At 34.2% G+C, this 17,712-nt stretch overlaps 1 protein-coding gene across 1 annotated transcript in view; it reads left to right on the top strand.

Annotated features, from left to right (window-relative positions):
• The first annotated feature begins 7,887 nt into the window (after positions 1-7,887).
• LOC111242529 (serine/threonine-protein kinase fray2-like) overlaps positions 7,888-17,712 on the top strand; it is an 11,785-nt gene continuing 1,960 nt past the window's right edge. The window contains exons 1-4 of the mRNA XM_022786208.1: positions 7,888-7,966; positions 8,137-8,292; positions 9,338-9,403; positions 9,557-9,840. Of these exons, the coding sequence (XP_022641929.1) occupies positions 7,947-7,966; positions 8,137-8,292; positions 9,338-9,403; positions 9,557-9,840 (526 nt within the window). The 5' untranslated portion in view covers positions 7,888-7,946. The remainder of the gene's footprint in view (positions 7,967-8,136; positions 8,293-9,337; positions 9,404-9,556; positions 9,841-17,712) is intronic.

The raw sequence follows: 17,712 nt of genomic DNA, 5'->3' as shown, positions 1-17,712 counted from the left end.
GTCTTTTATGCAAGTACTACAAAAGATTGTATCATTGAATGATACTTTTGGCATTCAACCAACAGGATCATGGCGTTGCAACTTTGAGATTAATCTCATGCTTGCAACCACTATCTAGGTACCTTGATAGGGCTTTTCTTTCAGTCATCAAATATATCTGGAAGATGAATTATTTGACTCTTAGGTACCTATAACCAATTGGGTCCATACTTGTTAGACATATACATTTTCTAGTTCCCTATAACCTAAACCTTGATTATTGGATGAATGTCTACTCTTTTTAACAAAAGATCTAGCCTAGCATTCCCTTCAAGAGTTCTACTCAGTATTTTGGTTAGGGTATCATTTTCATGCTTAAGGGATTCTATGTATTTTACATTCTTGGCTATTGTTATGTCTTCTACAAGCTTCTTATTTTTTAGCCTAATTTCTTGCTTAAGATCACTAACATTTTGTTGTAGTGTCTTCACATTATCCCTAGATGCAGCTACTTCTTCAATTAGGTCATTTTTTTCATGAGGACTTTTGTGCGTTGATTACATAAATTTCTATATGCACTAGACAATTTAAATGAATATGATAGTAATTCATAGTATGTGTTTCTAATTGAGTGTAGGTCAGAAAAATTTACCTCATCATTAGAGTTGTCTGATGTAATCTCAACATTTCCTACTACCAAGCATACTTTGGCATCCTCGTTCTCGTCAGATGTGTCCAAACATTGAGTAAGAACTTCATCGTTGGACGAAGTAAAGATTTCAACTCATGGTATCGTTCAATTTGTTGTAAACGCTTTTTGGGATATTTCCTTTTTGTAGCTAGAGAGTTTAACATATTTTATCTTCTATCAGTCTTTGGATCTTTATTTAAGGGTTTTAGAGGGTTTGGTCAAAAACATTGTCTTGACACTTTTTCACTTTTCGAGAGTTCAACTGAATACCATTGAGAACAGTATAACATACGCGTTTAATGTTATTTGATTAATTTTCAAAACATAAGAGCGTTTAGACATATAAGTCTTATAGACGATTTTGTCTTAAGAGTAGATTGTGCATGTAGCATATATGTATTATCTCTTATCACTTTTGTTGTTTCTGAATGTTAAGCCTTTAATGAAATTTAATGCTTGTTCATAATAACAAAGTGCTTTTTACATTTTCTATTGTTGAGGTAATGTATATCAATTAAGCTTTTCTTTAAGATACCAAACATTGAGTAAGAAATTCATCGTTCGATGAAGTAAAGATATCAGCTCATGGTATCGTTGTTGTCTCATTGGCAAGTGTACCAAATCGTTCAAGTAATAAAACTGGTAAGACCAGGTATCGTTTTCCCAAGAGACTCGTAATACTAGAAAATTGTGTGATTAACAACTCATTAAGACTCAAGAACATAACATTCATTCAAGAATATGTGCAAAAAGATAAATTCACAAATAATTACAAGGTTGGACTTTGGTCTTGAAGGCACTTAGAAATAGAAAAGACTAGAAATGGAATGAAATGTCAATGTTAAGATTAGATTTCACCAATTCACTCTTGTGTATAACTAATTTCATCTCCTTTCTATCAATTTACTAAAGTCAATCCGCTAGAACACTCTAACCCTAATCCCTTAGATGAAAGAGCATAGGTTTTCCCTATCAAACTCCAATCCCTTGGAAAATCTAACAAGCAAAACCCGCATTAAGAACTAGGATCTAAGACAACATGTGAATCATCTTCCATCCCTAGAATCATTGAACCACAAGGACTCTTGTTTCAGTTCCGGGTTCCATCTTACGTCCATATAACCCATGAAACCCCAAAATCAAGTCATGAACGTCCCCATTACATGCAAGCTTTAAGATTAGAAACAAGAATACTAGCAATTGATAGAAAAGGCATATATATATATATATATATATATATATATATATATATATATTCAAATCATTCAATAAATACACAAGAGTTCACAGGCTACAACTAACCCTAACAAGGGATTAGAGTATTATTTATGTAATGTAGCTCAATATATAGATAAATACTAAAACTAAATAAAAGAGAGGATTTAAGCAAGTAATAAGCTAAAGGGGAACTGATTTTGTCTCTAAATGAACCTCAGATAATGGTAAAAATTACCGTTATCAATCGCTTAGTCTGTTGTACACACTATTTGGGGTATTGCATTTTTAAAGCTAGAGCGTTTAACCAGTTTTATCTTTTATAAGTTTTTAGATCATTGGTTAAGGATTTTAGAGGGTTTGGTCAAAGACATTGTCTTGACACTTTTTAAGTTTTTGAGAGTTCAACTGAATACCATTAGGTAGAGTATAGCCTATGCGTTTAGAATAACTCTCTTAGAGGCTTTGACTTGTAAGTGATTTATCGTTGTGTCTGGAAGCTTTAACCTAGTTGTTTTCCTAAGTGTTTTTCGTAAGGTTTTTCTATGTTGTTGGATGATTGGGGATTTTTTTCCTAGCACTTGGGTTTCTTCCTATCCTATTCTTCTGGTTAAGCATTTTCATATTCTTGTCCCATTTAATGTTATTGTATTAAATTTCAAAAAATGAGAGCGTTTAGACATATAAGTCTTATAGACAATTTTGTCTTACCACATTCCTCCCCCTTTGCCATAAGAAGCTTCTAGTTTCTTTTTAGTTCATTTAATGTTAGCCTACTCCTTCATTTATAAAAGGAGAGACAAACTTGTGTAATTCTTTAGAACTTAGTTGAATTCTAAGTTACTTTGCTAATATTGCAAGACTACTCTTACTTAGTTCTCACCTTTATGAAATACCTTTTTTTGGACCTCTTCATACATTCCCCTTCATGGTTGGCCTTACCTCCTAGAAGAACATATCTACCAAAACCATCCAACACCATCATCTTTATTTATTCATCTTTATTTCCTACTACTACTATCATTGGTCATATGGAGTCCATGCTTTGAAGAAGCTTCATCAACCTACTTGGAAGATCATCTTATGTTGAAGGAGCATGCTCAAAGCAATATCCTTCAGAATGTAGTTTCTGTTTGCTACCACGTCCGACATATCTATGTGACATGATTTAAAGGATGCAATCATGCATTGTTTCTAGTAATAAAAGTTTTCACCCTTATACAAGGGGAAAAATTGACTACATGTCCTTCATTTTCCATTTGAATTTTTCATCTAGTTCTATTAAGAATTTAGCCCCGAGGTTAGCTTTGATGCTAACTGAAACGATAGGTAAACATTAAAATAGGGTGAGAAGTGAATAATGTTTTGAAATTCTTTTCAAAATGTAGCATCTGATAAATATAATGAAGTAAGTTGATCAAAAGGTTTTATTTAGATGTTGTTGTTTTGCAAAGCTTATGGAAACATATAATCAATAAAACATTGTAATGGACAATAAGAAATATGTTTCTGAATTAAGAGTCTAGAAGGTGATTTATGAAAGTCTTTTTGAGGAGTTGTGTAGACATTAAGTTTTGTAAAAACCCTTAAACAAATTTTAAAGTAAAACGAGAAGTAAGGAGTATTTTTATATTGGTTCCCTCTAACTCTTTCCACTAATCTTTTCGAAGATTACACAAATATTTTTACCACTGCTGGTTTACAATGAGTATTCTCACCACTCTTGGTACCCTAGACAATCCTAGTATTTCCTCGATATGCTACCTAGTCAAATTTCATCACTTCTGGTTTACAAGTAAACTGACCACTCCTGGTTTAGAAGTATTTGAACCATTTCTGGTTTATAATTATTCTAACCACTTTTGGTTAATAAAAATCTACAACGGGATATGTAACAAGATATAGATGGAAAACTCTCTACGAGAGAATATGTTTCAATTACAATATAATATATAAATCTTGATAGTGTTTCACTCTCTCTTTTCACTTGAAAGTTTCAGTTGATTTATGAGCACGAAGATCAGAGGAAAGAGATTTATTCACTTTGTTATCCTTCTTATCTTCTCTTCATGCATTTGGCTATTTATAGCTTTCTTGAAATTCTTCCTATTAAGTATTGAGTTTACTTCTGGTAAATTAGGATGATACCCCTATTAGCTTTTAAGTCAGACTCAGGTTTATTTTGTAGTTGTACAGTGCTTTATCAGAGTTTTTCATTGATTGCAGCATATACGGATTGCTAGAGCAAAAATCTTCAAGTACAAACCTTCCTAGAATTTTATGTAAGTTTCCTAAGGTCTTTATCAAATGTGTGCTTTGGTTCTGATTTATCCATTGTATATTTCTTACCTGCAAAATGGTCGAGGACAAAGTATACAAGCAAAATAACACATGGTAGTACATGCATTAATGGGCATTTAATGTTTTTGAACGCTTATATATGATATGTATCATTTCATGTTCAAAAACGTTTTTTCATATGCCATGTCAATAATAAATGTATCTTGCTTAACACAACATTCAAATTTTAACAGACGATATAGAGTGTTAGACACTTGTTAGTGAAAACATTCTTGATGTATAATATTGAACATACTTTTCATTAGACTGTTTCTTCTGTAAGATGTTCTCCTTGATGGGATGCTTAAGACTTTGTCTTATTTTTCAGAGCTTATGTTCATTTAGACAATATACTCATTTTAGCTATTCTCTCATCAACACTGATTGGATACTAGAGTTAAGATTCCATGTTTTTTTTTTCCTCAAGGATCGATATATTAATTTAAAAGTTTGAGAAGTTATCCTTAATTTTTGCATAGGTTCAAACAATGCTTATCATAAATCATCTTTATAAAACTTAATTCTTCCTTAGTAGGGATTTTCATGCTCACTATGAGAGAGGTCTCATGGGCCATTTTGGAGTGGATAAGACTCTTAATATCCTTTAAGAAAGATTTTTTTGGCCACACATGAGAAAAGATGTACAAATGCATTGTCTTAAATGCATTGCATGTTTACAAGCTAAGGCCAAAACAATGCCACAAGGCTTGTACACCCTCCTCGCCATTGCTTCATCCCCATGGGAAGACATTAGCATGGATTTTATCCTTGGCCTACCCAAAACTCAAAAGGGATTTAATTCCATCTTTGTGGTAGTGGATAGATTTAACATGATGGCTCATTTCATTCCATGCCACAAAGTTATGCTAGCTTCGTTTCCAAACTCTTCTTTAGAGATGTGGTTAAGCTATATGGTGTACCTCAGACTATAGTATCAGATAGAGATACTAAGTTCCTAAGTAATTTTTGGAAAACTCTTTGGTCAAGGCTAGGAACCAAGCTTTCTTATTCAACCTTTAGTCATCCACAAACAAATGGTTAAACCGAGGTTGTCAATAGAACCTTGGGCACTATGTTAAGAGCAATTCTTAAGGGAAACCACAAATCTTGGGATGAGTACCTTCCCCAAATTGAATTTGCATACAATAGGGTGGTTCACCAGATCACCAAGATGTCTCCCTTTGAGGTTGTGTATGGCTTCAACCCAATCACTCCCTTAGACTTAATACCTCTCCCAAACCCTAATGAATTCATTCATAAGGAAGTGGTAGCTAAGTTCTAGTTTGTGAAGAAGTTGCATGAAAAGGTGAAGTCCAATATATAACAACAAATCGAGAGATACACTATATATAATAACAGGGGCAAGAGGGAACTGGTCTTTGAAGTAGGAGGTTGAGTTTAGCTCTACTTGAGCAAAGATAGATTTCCTAAACAAAGAAGATCTAAACTCAATTCTCGTGGTGATGAACCTTTTAGAGTGCTTCAAAGGGTTAACAATGCATATAGGTTAGAGTTGCCAAATGAGTATGATGTGAGTGTTACTTTCAATATTTGTGATCTAACCCCTTTTGTAGGTGATTTGGAGAAGAAGATCCTCTTGATTTGAGGTCAAATCCTTTTCAAGAGAGAGGGGATCATGGCAAACTCATAGTCAAGGGTCCAACCACTAGAAGTATGACCAAGCTCCTCCAAGAAGAATCATCCATAGATGGAGAAACAAAGGTGTGTTTCACTTGGGCCATCATGGAAGAAAAATTAGTAATGTAGGATTTAGGCCTTGTATTTGGCCATGTAGTGTAGGCTTGATTAAGGCTTGTATTAAGGCCTAAGTAGCATAGGATTTTCCCTAAGTTAAATATCCAAACCAAGTGGAAAGTGTGTGCCATGTGTTATGCTACCATTGGAGAGGATTTGCTTTTTAAAATGTAGGCACATGGCACCTTAGGAGTGCAAAGTTTTTCTTTTTGGTAGTGGCCACATGTCATTCCACCATTGGAAATGATTTGCTTTTAATAGTGGCCATATGACACTCTAGGAATGGAGAGGATTGTGTTTTGTGAGTAGCCACATGTTCTCCCATCATTGGAGAGGTTAGAAGGCCTCACTTTTGGCCAATGAGAGCAAATGTGGGAGATCATGTTTTTAGGATTAGAAGGAGACATCATTGACCTATAAATAGAGGTGTCTCCACCCTTGTATTTCATCTTGGAAATTTGTAATGTTATGCTGCCAAATTGTAGTCTCATTCTTCCTTGATTAAGACTAGAACAACCTTAGAGACCCTTCTAGTCAACCTCATGGAGTTGGCCTAACCTCTCCTTGAACCTTCAAACTACACTAAAATCCGTGAGCCTATCACCACAACACCGTCATTTTCACATCATATAACCCTTTTCTCACCCATTTCCACAACCACATGCATCATAGGGACCATCTCCTTGTTTCCTTTTGCCTTTGACCCAATCTAACTCAAGGAAATTGCCATCAGAAGGTGCGTCACTGCCGTAAAACAACACCATGTCCGTTTGATTCGGAACAACACCGAACATGTAAGTAGGAGGAAAGTGAGATTTTGAATTAGAATAAGGAGTGATTTTCGTAGAAGATTTGATGAATGAGGTATTGAGTGTGAGTGAGATTTAGGATATGGAAGCCATCTAGAGAACCAGAGATTTCAAAAGCAGGGCTCTCACAGTAACGTTCTTGTGTTCCTTGGATCATTGTGGAGATCATCTCTTACTTTATAAAATTAATTGAAGGGACTCACTGTCATAGACATGGTTAGATATTAAATTCAATTATTAATTAATTGATATAAGTTTAATTTTTTAAAACTCAACTCTTAAAGAATACAATTAAATATTATACTAAGGAGTTGAATTTTTTTTAGTCTATTAAAACTATAGTTAACTATAGTTTAGTTAATTATGTCGAATTCTACACAACACTCAAACTCACAAACAGTAAAATATTTTCACTCTCCGAGCACACAATATCACACACTTAGAAGCAAACGGCCCTCTCTATATTTTTTTTTTCCACCCCTGGACTCTTTCTTCTTCACCGTGTGCCAACAATTGTTCCTTCAAGGCTCGTCTACTCACTCTCCTTTTCTTCACAACCGTGGCTCAATTTATTATTGAAGCAAGGCACAAAATCCAAACATTGATTTGCAGACAGAAACTTTTTCTACTTTTCTTCGTTTTCAATGATGCAAAATTGTGTGCGGTCGATTAAAAAAAAAAACATGTTCCGTTAAAGTTTATTCAAAATAAGACTCCACGGTCAATTCATTTCAGTTTATTCCAAACCCAACAAATGGGAGGTACACTGACCAGTTAAAAGGTACCTGAAAGAAGAGTAATGTTTGTTTCATTTGCCACTTATTTCTACGGAAAATGAACAATTATAGCTGAACAAATTTGACCTGCTAACCACTACATAGAATATATGAAAAGTCAGAAAACGAAACCGCTCCTTTGGTTTCTTTCTATTATAGAATTGCAATGGAAATTGCTCGGAACGACAATGGTTCACATGAACGTACCCGGAAAGGGATTGTGTGCATTTTTTAGCTATATTCTGAGTATTCATTCACACCTTCATAGAGTACCTTATGAAACCTATATATTTGCCATTGCCACTTGTACCAGAACAACTTAGTCGGAGAAGCTGATAATCTCTTTTCAAGTTGTTAAACCAATACCATCAAACAACAAACATGTCTGACGGCAGTTCCAGGTAGACTTCTATACGTGTTTGACTGCATCATGTGTGCATCTTTCGGTTCCTTTCTCATATTTTAACATTCCTTTTAATCACGCGGAGATTCATTGAAATTAAGGTATAAGCAATATTTTGAGGTAGTTTATATAGACTTTGATTTCATTTTACAATTGTTGAACACAAAGGAGAGTGTCACGGGAACGTGAGCCATCTCGTGGTAGATATAGCCGCTCACGAGAGAGAGACAATTCATTGCGACGCAGAAGAAGCACTGAACGGCCATCGCAGAGTAGGCGCAGTTCATCACAAAATAGAAGTCGAAGAAGTCACAGCCGAGAAGGGTATTGTTTCAATTTCGTCATTTCTATCTTAGTCCCTCTTTCAAACTAAGGTACAATTTAGTCCTTCAACTTTAGAAAACTATGGTTTTAGTCTTTTTTACCAAATTTTTTAAACTTTATTTGCTGTTTCAAGCACGTTACATTATAGCATTTGGATTGTTTACACATTTTGACACATTTTTGCTTCAATGTTAACTGATAAACGCGTTTGAAACACTAAATAAAGTTAAAAAAATTTGGTAAAAATGACTAATACCAGAGTTTTCTAAAGTTGAATGACTAAATTGTACTATACTTTGATAGAGGGACTAAACACAAAAATGACCAATAGTTGGGGGACGAAAAACATATTTAACCCAAAAAAAAGTGGTATTAGTCCTATTGCCAAAAAATTGTTAAAAAATATTATTAAAATATCATATAATCCTATTTCTAAATAGGTTAAAATCATTTAGACGTCCCTATTTTCGTAAGGTATTCCCAATTTGCTTCTTTTAAACCTTCCCAATTGAGTCCTTATAAGTGCTAATTTCAAACAAATTAGTCCCCGCCGTTAAAAATCGTTAACGGTGTTAAAATTTTGCAGAGGTGGGTAGATGACGTGGTTAAAATTCTCCTTTTGAGGTGTTAAAATTGTGCAGAGGTGTTCAAATTTTTCCCATTCTCCTCTGCACAATTTGAACACTTCTGCACAATTTTAACACCTCAAAAAGAGAATTTTAACTACGTCATCTACTCACCTCTGCACAATTTTAACACCGTTAACAATTTTTAACAGACTAATTTGTTTCAAATTAACACTTATAAAGACTCAATTAGAAAAATTTAAAAAAAGAAGAACAAATTGAAAATATCTTACAAAAATACGGACGTCTAAGCATAAATTGTAAAAAAAGTTTTAATTCCTCTGAAAAATTAAGACAATCTAAAAGAAGTTGTTACTAATCCATGCATGATGATCACGGTACTTGCACAAGTCACATCACATTTTAGTTACCAAAGCAATTGACAAACATAACCAGTATCTCTGTTCACTGTGGAAAAGAATTAGGTCTTATCGTGACGTCATCGACAGCCGTATAAAGTCAACAACCAGATCATGCGGGATAAGGTATATTGAATTTTCATGTTATATTCAGCTACTTAGTATTATTGAGCACATACTCAACACGTTAGCTAAGTTCACTCTAGTTTCTCCATATATTTTGAGCAATCTCTAAGATTTTGATTTTATTTTAAAAAAGTTGAATATTCATCTCAACAGTTCAAGTAGATCGCGGAGCAAAAGTAGTACACGCTCGAAAAGAAAAGGAAGCAAATCACCAAAAGCTAAAGCTCCATCTTCTAGTAAATATGGCAGTGACAAAGCACAAGGTTCTAATAGGAGCAAAAGTACAACTTCATCTTCTAGTAAATATGGCAGTGACAAAGCAGAATGTTCTTATAGGAGCAGGCCTTCAGTGGAAAGCACAGAAAGGCCATTGGACAGTCCTTTGCAAAATTTAAGTGGAAGTTTCAACCTGGCAAAGGCCAAGCTACTGCTACCAGGTGAGTGCTAATGTGCTTTAAATTTGCCTTAAGTTTTGTTTTTCAGTGCATCCAAAAAACTCAACAACAATAAAATTTAAGTCAAATTTATATAACAAATTAATAACGCCTACCATTCAAACTATATTATTTAATTTTATTTCTATATATTTAAACTTACTTTCATTTTCTTATACTTTGTTGTTGGGCATACTATTTCACCCGCTATTGAGTTGTATCGAACCATCCATTAAATGTTTAATCTTACGTTCGAGATATATATACCTCGGTCGTGAGAGTGTGTGTTAGAAGTCCCACATCGATTAGAGATGAGATAACCAATTCAGTGTATATAAAGTGGGTGCAAACCTCACTCTACAAGCCAGTTTTGTAAAATTTAGTTAAGTTTAAAGTCCATTTCTAACTAGAATGAATAAATATTGAAATAGATTCATCTCAATGTACCCACCATACCCTGTAAAATTGATTTCAGTAATGATATATCATCTAAATAGCATATATAAATGGAATATAACTCTTCCAAAAGTTGCTTTTTAATTTTAAGGGTAAGGAAGGTTTATGATTCAAAATCTACTATTATTGTCTATACTAGTATATAAAAAAGCATACAATATCCGTAAATATTTTTGTGTACAGTACAATTTTTTTCTTTTCCTTTTCCCAACCGTTTATTTGATAAAAATGGTTATGTCAACAATTATTTTCATTTTAGTAACTTAACGAAAAGTTGAATTCAGTTCCGGTCCCAGAAGTAATAAGGACGATATGAATTCTTATAAGTATACTTTCCTTGCACACAATTTTTACATTATCTAGTAAAACATTTTCATAGTTATCTTTTAATAGTGATAATTATTGTGGTAACTTTTTTCTTTTGTTTTAAAAAAATCTTTTATGTAAGACAAAGTTATTGATATACAAATATTAAGGTTTGTTTGATCAACATGATATTATCTGATATGAAAATTTGATATATTAGACTACAAACATAATAAGTTCTAAATCAAATATAGTAAATTTTATAGTATATAAGGAGGGTTCCTTCATCTGGTGTCTACATTTTCTCCAATTTTATCTTTTAAGTATTTTTGTTAAGTTAATATTTTTAAAATTAATTAAATAATCATCTACAAAATAAATAAAACTGTATAATCAAATCGTAAAAATTATTTATATTAATTTTTATATTTATAATTTTATTATTATAAAAAAAGTGAACATACAACATGATACATGTGTTTTCACTAATATAATATAAAATACTTTTAACAAACATTTGTTTTTACTAAAATTATGTATAATTTTTGTACTCTCTATGACTGTCTAGCCAAGCTATTCATCGAGTGGCCTAGGACTAACACATTAAGACTTGTATCAAACCACCATTTGGCCAGACATCGAGGGCGACCAAAACAATCATAAACATTTAAAAATCTTTAAGTGTCACTCGTAATCAAGTTTATAGATAAAGTATGATTATCAAATATTAGGTCATGATTACGACTATACTAAGTTCATCTCCAAACCTATAAATACGAATTTGAGGTAAGGAGGTAGGTAATTGCATTGAGTGTGAATTTAAGATTTTACTGTGCTAGTCGAACAACCATAGTATTGACTTGAGCGTTGGAGTACATTTGGCAAGTACACCATTGTGCAACTTGGAGATGGAGTATTAAGGAGTTTGAAGAACTTTGCAACCAAAACTGAAGACGACGTTAGGAGGCTTGGAGAAAAAGTGTGAGAAAGTGTTTTGATTATGATCCCTAACTCCACACCCGAAACAATTTAAAATACAAATTTTACCTTTAATTTAAATGTTTTACAAAATATGAAGACTATATAAAAAAAAATATAATTTTAACAAAGTTATTAATAAATTTATTTTATTCCTATAACATTTTTTATATTATAAAAAGACAAGATTTTAAAATTATAATTAATGTCTTAAATATTATTTAAATAGGCATGTAAGTATCTTATATATATAAAAAAGATAATAGGGTAAAAAAATATTATTTTGTACGTTGTCATATAAATTAACATTAACAAAATTATACAAGTTTTTATATATTTTTATTTTCTTTAAAATACAATTGAATAAAAAAAGAATATTTTGTATATTTTAATTATGTTTAAAATAGAGTAAGATTGGGAGAGTTTATCCTATCATGATAAATATAACTTTATAGAGATAAAAACGAAATATGATAGTCTTTTGTTGCATATATATCCTAATGTCTTAAGTGGATTCCGTCCTTGGGTTATTGTTTTGTGTAACATTTGACTGGGGTCGGTCGTCCTTCCTTGTTGTGCTCCGATCGTCCAATTCTTTATGTAATTCTTCACGATTGGGGGTTGACCTGCAGAAGACACTCCGACGCTCAAGTCAGATATGTTTCATAGAGAGGTCAATATTTTTATTAGTATATCAGAGGATGATTGTACCTGGACATCTAACTCCATTGATTAACCATTAGTGCAATATATTTTAGGTAATCAAACCTAATAATTAATCATTAATATCGTATATTTGTAAATTAATACCTGCTAATTGCCCATGAATGACCATTAACTCCGACTGGTATATTCCATATAGTACATAAGCCTCCCAAGTCCAAGCAAGCTCTTTTACTTAAAAGAGGTGCGTAGGGATTATTACGAGCTTTAAAAGGAGTTGCTGACGTTGTATTTAGGGATTATATCTTCGAAACTATTATAAGTCTTCACTACTCTCTACAGCAGACTCTAGGAGTTCTCTTTCTCTTTGGATCTTTTTCCTGTGCAAGAGATTTTCACTCCAAAAAGTATAAAATAAAGTAAATGCTCCAATAGTTTATAATTTTTATAATGAAAAGGCGTTCGAACCTGACAAAGCTAAACATGTTGAGTAGTAGACTGATAGTTCTTTTTCGAACTTCCTGTGTTGAGCGGGGATTTCTGAAGCCATTTTCCTCTGAGATTCTTCGAAGTCAGAACACTGACTTCGTGCTTCCTCCCTTCATACCACTCGATCAGGAGTCAATTTTCTGACTTCGTTCTTTCTTCCTTATTCACCGATCGGGTAGTCAATTTTCTGACTACGCGAAATACTTGAAGTCAATTTTCTGACTTCATTCTTTCTTCCTTATTCACCGATCAGGAGTCAATATTCTGACATCCTGTATGCCTTCCTTATTCATCGATCAGGATTCAATTTTCTGACATCCTGTATGCCTTCCTTATTCACCGATCAGGATTCAATTTTTTGACATTCTGCATGCCTTCCTTATTCACCGATCAGGATTCAATTTTTTGACATCTTGCATGCCTTCCTTATTCACCGATCAGGAGTCAATTTTCTGACATCCTGCATGCCTTCCATCTTCACCGATCAGGAGTCAATTTTCTGACATCCTGCATGCCTTCCATCTTCACCGATCAGGAGTCAATTTTTTGACATCCTGCAATTCTTCGAAGTCAATTTTCTCGACTTTCTTCAAATGATGAACAAGTTGTAAAGGATTGAATCTTCCTGTGCAAAATATTTTCTCACAAAGAACATGCATTAAAACAACATAGAGGCAAGTGGTCCTTTGAATTTGGAACGGACTACCAGAAACAATTTCATCATGCTTTGCAAGCAAACTTTGAGCCACGACGATTGCTGCCAGATACTGGTTCCGATGTGGAAGCGTGTCGTTGCTCATTTTCGTTACTTCAACCGCTGCTTCTTTTTTCTCATAATAAATTGGTTAAACCAAAAATATACATTAAAGGAAAATAAGAAAAAAACTTCAAGCTTTTCTATCAGTGTCGTCATCCTTGGCGTTTCGATCATTAACGAGAAGGGTCTGGAAGTGGCCTAGTCAAGGATCTTGGCGTTGATGACGTCCCAACGGTGATCGACGAGGACTATTGTGACGACTTGTGTTGCTGACGACGCTCTGGCCGGTTAAAGGGTGTTGTAACGCTGCTAGGCTGCCGCGAATGGAGGTGAAGAAAGAGGTTGTTCCCCTTTGCCTTTTTTCCACTAAATGCAGATAATCTAATGGGTATAGGTAATAATGAAAATATTAACATTGATGAACTGTTATAAGGGTTGTGGAACCTTTGCTTTTTCTCACTGCAACTTATCAAGAAGAGTGTACAAGAAAAGATAAATCTTGGGCTTTCTCTCTGCCGTCAACCACGAATTACATGATACTAGGTCAAAGAACTCGCGACGTGAGCGATATTGAGTTTCCAATGCATGAAATTATAATCGTCAAATTCCAAATGAATTAGAATCGAAAAAGAAATTATGTTATAATTGCCTGAATATCAAATAGGCTAAACATGAATAAGAGAAGTAAAAGAAAAAGTGAAAGTCCTGGGTATTAATTCATATTTTAATGCTTTCTTTCTGGCACAAAAGAAAAAGGCAAGAGGTGCACAAACGTTGCCGAGGACACTCCTTTTGATTTCAAGTGCCCCAATGGTCTGTATCTATCATTGCTTGATGACATGGCGTGCATTGACGTCAACTTTCATTGGGTGCCTCACATTAGATTTTGTTCCTGTATAAATCTTTGAATAATATGGTATCAGATTAAGATATTGAATTAAATTATTCAGCAACGAATAAATAGTCTCCTTGAGCGCTGGTGGATGGTTTGTGTGACAGTGCGATTTCGTCTGTCAGATTCCGAAAAGCGTTGTGGATGCTCGTTTGTGCCCCCAAATCGTCGTCGGTGAGGCCGAAATCGAACCTTGTTGACGAACTTTCAAGTAGAGATGATGACCATGTTGTGTAGTTTTCATCTGCGGCGAGCAGATGAGATCGACGGTGGAAACAACACCAATCACCAGCCAGTAAGGTATAGTCATCCTCAGGGTCATCGATCTGATCCTTGACTTGGAACTTATAGGCAAAATTAGGGCCTGCGGGTTTGAAGAAGCTCTGTGAGAACCTTCACCTTCTCCACCGTGACGTCTAGAAGGCACTAGAAGATTTCGCCGTCAGGTTTGTGTCTCAACTCTCGGGTGAGTTGGAAGATCTAGGCGGCGTAGGCGGCAATGCGTGACATTCCTCTCCCTCTCTCTACTTCCTGGGAACCTACTCATCATAACATCTTTATTCCTTCTTGGCATTGGAAAATGTTAGTATTAGAAATATATAGGAAAATTTTACATATCCAGAAGTTTGATATCAGGGGAACAAGAATTTAGTGGGATACTTTTTTTCTCTACGGTAGGTAGATGAGCATTTCACTATTTTTTTTTTTCTATTAACAACTACCCTTTAACTAGCTAAATTGTTTACTTTTTCTCAAAACCAGTGATTTGTACGACTCCCATAAAAAAAATAATTGCACCACAATGATGATAATAGGCACGTATCCATAAAATGGAAGAAAAAGTTAATTATAATATGATTTTTATCAAGAGAGAGGAAAACAAGTGCCACGAAATTGAAACACACTGGAATGGGGTGGCACTTTTTATTACAATCAATAATCACGGACAATGCTCCAAACTAATTCACAATTACATTTATTACTTTATTTTCATATATGAAAATAAAAAGTACTTATCTTGTTGATAAAGTTTCACGTGGAGATGGTGATCCATATTTTGTTTTGTTGATCCATATTTTGTTTTGTTGAAAATTTCTGATGCTGATTTGAAGTAGTGATGTCGAGACCAAACGTTTGTCTTGAATCCTTGTGATTTCAGAGGAACGTCACTCGACCCCACGGTGGACTGTTACAAAAAAAGAAAGAATGAAATATTGTATTTCTTATTGAATGATAAGGAGAGAGTACAATTGATATATGTAATTGTTTAGAGCAATATAAAAAAAAAATAAGTATAAAAATATATGAACATAAATGCACAAATATGAACAGAGAATAAAATAATTCCAATATCCCCCTTCAAGCTGCAGCATATATATCCTTAATGCTCAGCTTGGACAACAAAGATTGAAATTGTGCGGGATGTAAAGCTTTAGTATGAATATCTGCAAGTTGTGATGAAGTAGAAATAGACAGGAGCTTAATAACACCAGCTTGAACTTTATCCCTTATGAGATGACAATCAATTTCAATGTGCTTTGTCCTCTCATGCATGGCTGGATTTTGTGCAATTCGTATAGCAGATTGATTGTCACAAAATAGAGGAACTGGTTGTGGCAGAGGCTGTTTCAAATCATGGAGCAAATACAAAAGCCATTGAATTTCACATGTTGTNGAAGCTAANGCTCTANATTCTGCTTCAGTTGATGATCTAGATATAGTATCTTGCTTTTTTGATTTCCAACTGATTAAGGATGCACCATAGAACACATTAAAACCAGTCACAGACCTTCTAGTATCAGGGCAAGCAGCCCAATCAGAATCACTAAAAGCCTTGAGAGAAAGTTCTGTGTTGGAGGGAAAAAATAACCCTTGTCCTGGATTTTTCTTGATATATCTCAAGATCCTTATTGCTGCTGCATAATGATCTTCCAAAGGATTGGAAAGAAATTGACTGAGAGTACTAACAGCAAAACATAAATCTGGTCTTGTGTTGGTTAGATATAATAACCTGCCAAGAAGTCTTCTATAGGCTTGCACATAAATAGGGTTTTCCTTCTGTCTTGGAGAATTTTGTGCCTGGCTGTATGGGAGTAGAAACAGGTTGACATCCCAACAATCCTGCATCTTCTAGTAACTCTAAAACATACTTCCTTTATGACAAATTAATGCCCTGTTGAGATCTTGCAAATTCTAAGCCCAGAAAATACTTGAGTTGGCCTAGNTCTTTAATTTTGAACTTTGCATTCAATAGAGCCTTCACAGTTTGNATTTCNTNNNTGTCATCACCTGCCAAAACTATATCATCTACATAAANAAGTAAGATGGTGATATGAGNAGAATCACTTTTGACAAAAAGTGAATAATCTGATTTTGATTGTATGTAGCCCAAAGAAAGTAAAGTAGTTGTTAACTTATAATTCCATTGTCTAGAGGCTTGCTTGAGTCCATATAAAGACTTCAACAACTTGCAAACTTGGCCTGGTTTTTCTGTTTTGTAGCCAAGAGGAACAGACATGTATACCTCTTCATCTAGATCCCCATGTAAAAAAGCACTATTTACATCTAGTTGATGTAAATACCAATGTTTGGAAGCTGCTAAAGCCAGAACCAGTCTTACTGTTGTGAGTTTGACCACAGGTGAAAAAGTCTCAAAGTAATCTAAGCCTTCCTGTTGTGTGTAGCCTTTGGCTACTAACCTTGCCTTATATCGTTCAGTACTCCCATCAGCATGCCTCTTTATTTTGTATANCCATTTACATCCAATAGGTTGCTTTCCATAAGGCAGATCAGTCAAAACCCAAGTTTTGGTATTTTCTAAAGCTGCAATTTCTTGATCCATGGCACTTTTCCAACAATCATGTTTGATGGCTTGGTTATAGGTTTTAGGTTCACTAACTTGGGAAAGATTCAAGACATATGATTTATGAANAGATGATAATGCATCATATGAGAGATATGAAGAGATAGGATATAAGGTACCTGTGGATGACTGAGTGGCGAAAGAAGTAGATAACATGTTGCAATGATAGTCCTGCAAATAAGATGGTTTATGTGTTGGCCTGGTTGATTTCCTTTGTGGAGTAGCAGTGGCAGGTTCAACAGAAACAGGTTGAGAAGAAAAACGAACTGGAACAACAGAAGGAGAAGATGTAGGTGGTAAAAAGGGTTGATCAGTAACTTCTGAGAAAAGAGGTGATGGAGATGAATTGATTTTTGTGACAAAATCCAAGGAATTTTGTGTATCAATAGGTGTGTGCTTGTCACTAGTAAGAAAAGGAAATATGTTTTCATAAAATACTACATTCCTTGATATAAAAATTTCCCTAGAGTT

This window comes from Vigna radiata, chromosome 9, assembly GCF_000741045.1.
Source record: "Vigna radiata var. radiata cultivar VC1973A chromosome 9, Vradiata_ver6, whole genome shotgun sequence".
In the NCBI taxonomy this organism is placed as follows: Eukaryota; Viridiplantae; Streptophyta; class Magnoliopsida; order Fabales; family Fabaceae; genus Vigna; species Vigna radiata.
Note: the sequence above shows the minus strand (reverse complement) of the source record. Positions and strands in the feature narration are given on the sequence as shown.